The sequence below is a fragment of the Chinchilla lanigera genome, unplaced genomic scaffold (assembly GCF_000276665.1).
Source record: "Chinchilla lanigera isolate Chin_1 unplaced genomic scaffold, ChiLan1.0 scaffold00001, whole genome shotgun sequence".
NCBI classification, from domain to species: Eukaryota; Metazoa; Chordata; class Mammalia; order Rodentia; family Chinchillidae; genus Chinchilla; species Chinchilla lanigera.
In genome coordinates, this window is record NW_004955402.1 from 10,283,970 (window position 1) to 10,284,241 (window position 272).

A 272-nucleotide genomic window follows, 5' to 3' on the forward strand; every position below is an offset into this window, starting at 1 on the left:
TCCGCAGCGCTGCGCGCGCCCTTTACGTCGGGAGCCCCTGCAGCAGGCGCTTCCGGCCATTCATACGCCCGGCCGCTGGGTCCTCCTGGTTGTAACTTACGCGCTACCAGGCCGAAAGGGTGACGGCGCCGCTAGGATGAAGCTCGTGAGGTGCGGAGGTGACCTGGCGGGCGGGAGGCGGGGAAGGGAAGGTTGGGCCGGGCCGGGCCGCCTCGGGCGCAGGAGGCGGGAAAGCCGCGTGCGTGCGGCCTGCTAACGGCCCCGGCGCCCGC

General features: G+C 73.2%; 1 protein-coding gene across 1 annotated transcript in view; it reads left to right on the forward strand.

The window, feature by feature from the left end:
• Nucleotides 1-272, forward strand: part of Snrpd1 (small nuclear ribonucleoprotein D1 polypeptide 16kDa) — a 10,900-nt gene continuing 10,628 nt past the window's right edge. The window contains exon 1 of the mRNA XM_005372689.2: nucleotides 1-150. Within this exon, the coding sequence (XP_005372746.1) occupies nucleotides 137-150 (14 nt within the window). The 5' untranslated portion in view covers nucleotides 1-136. The remainder of the gene's footprint in view (nucleotides 151-272) is intronic.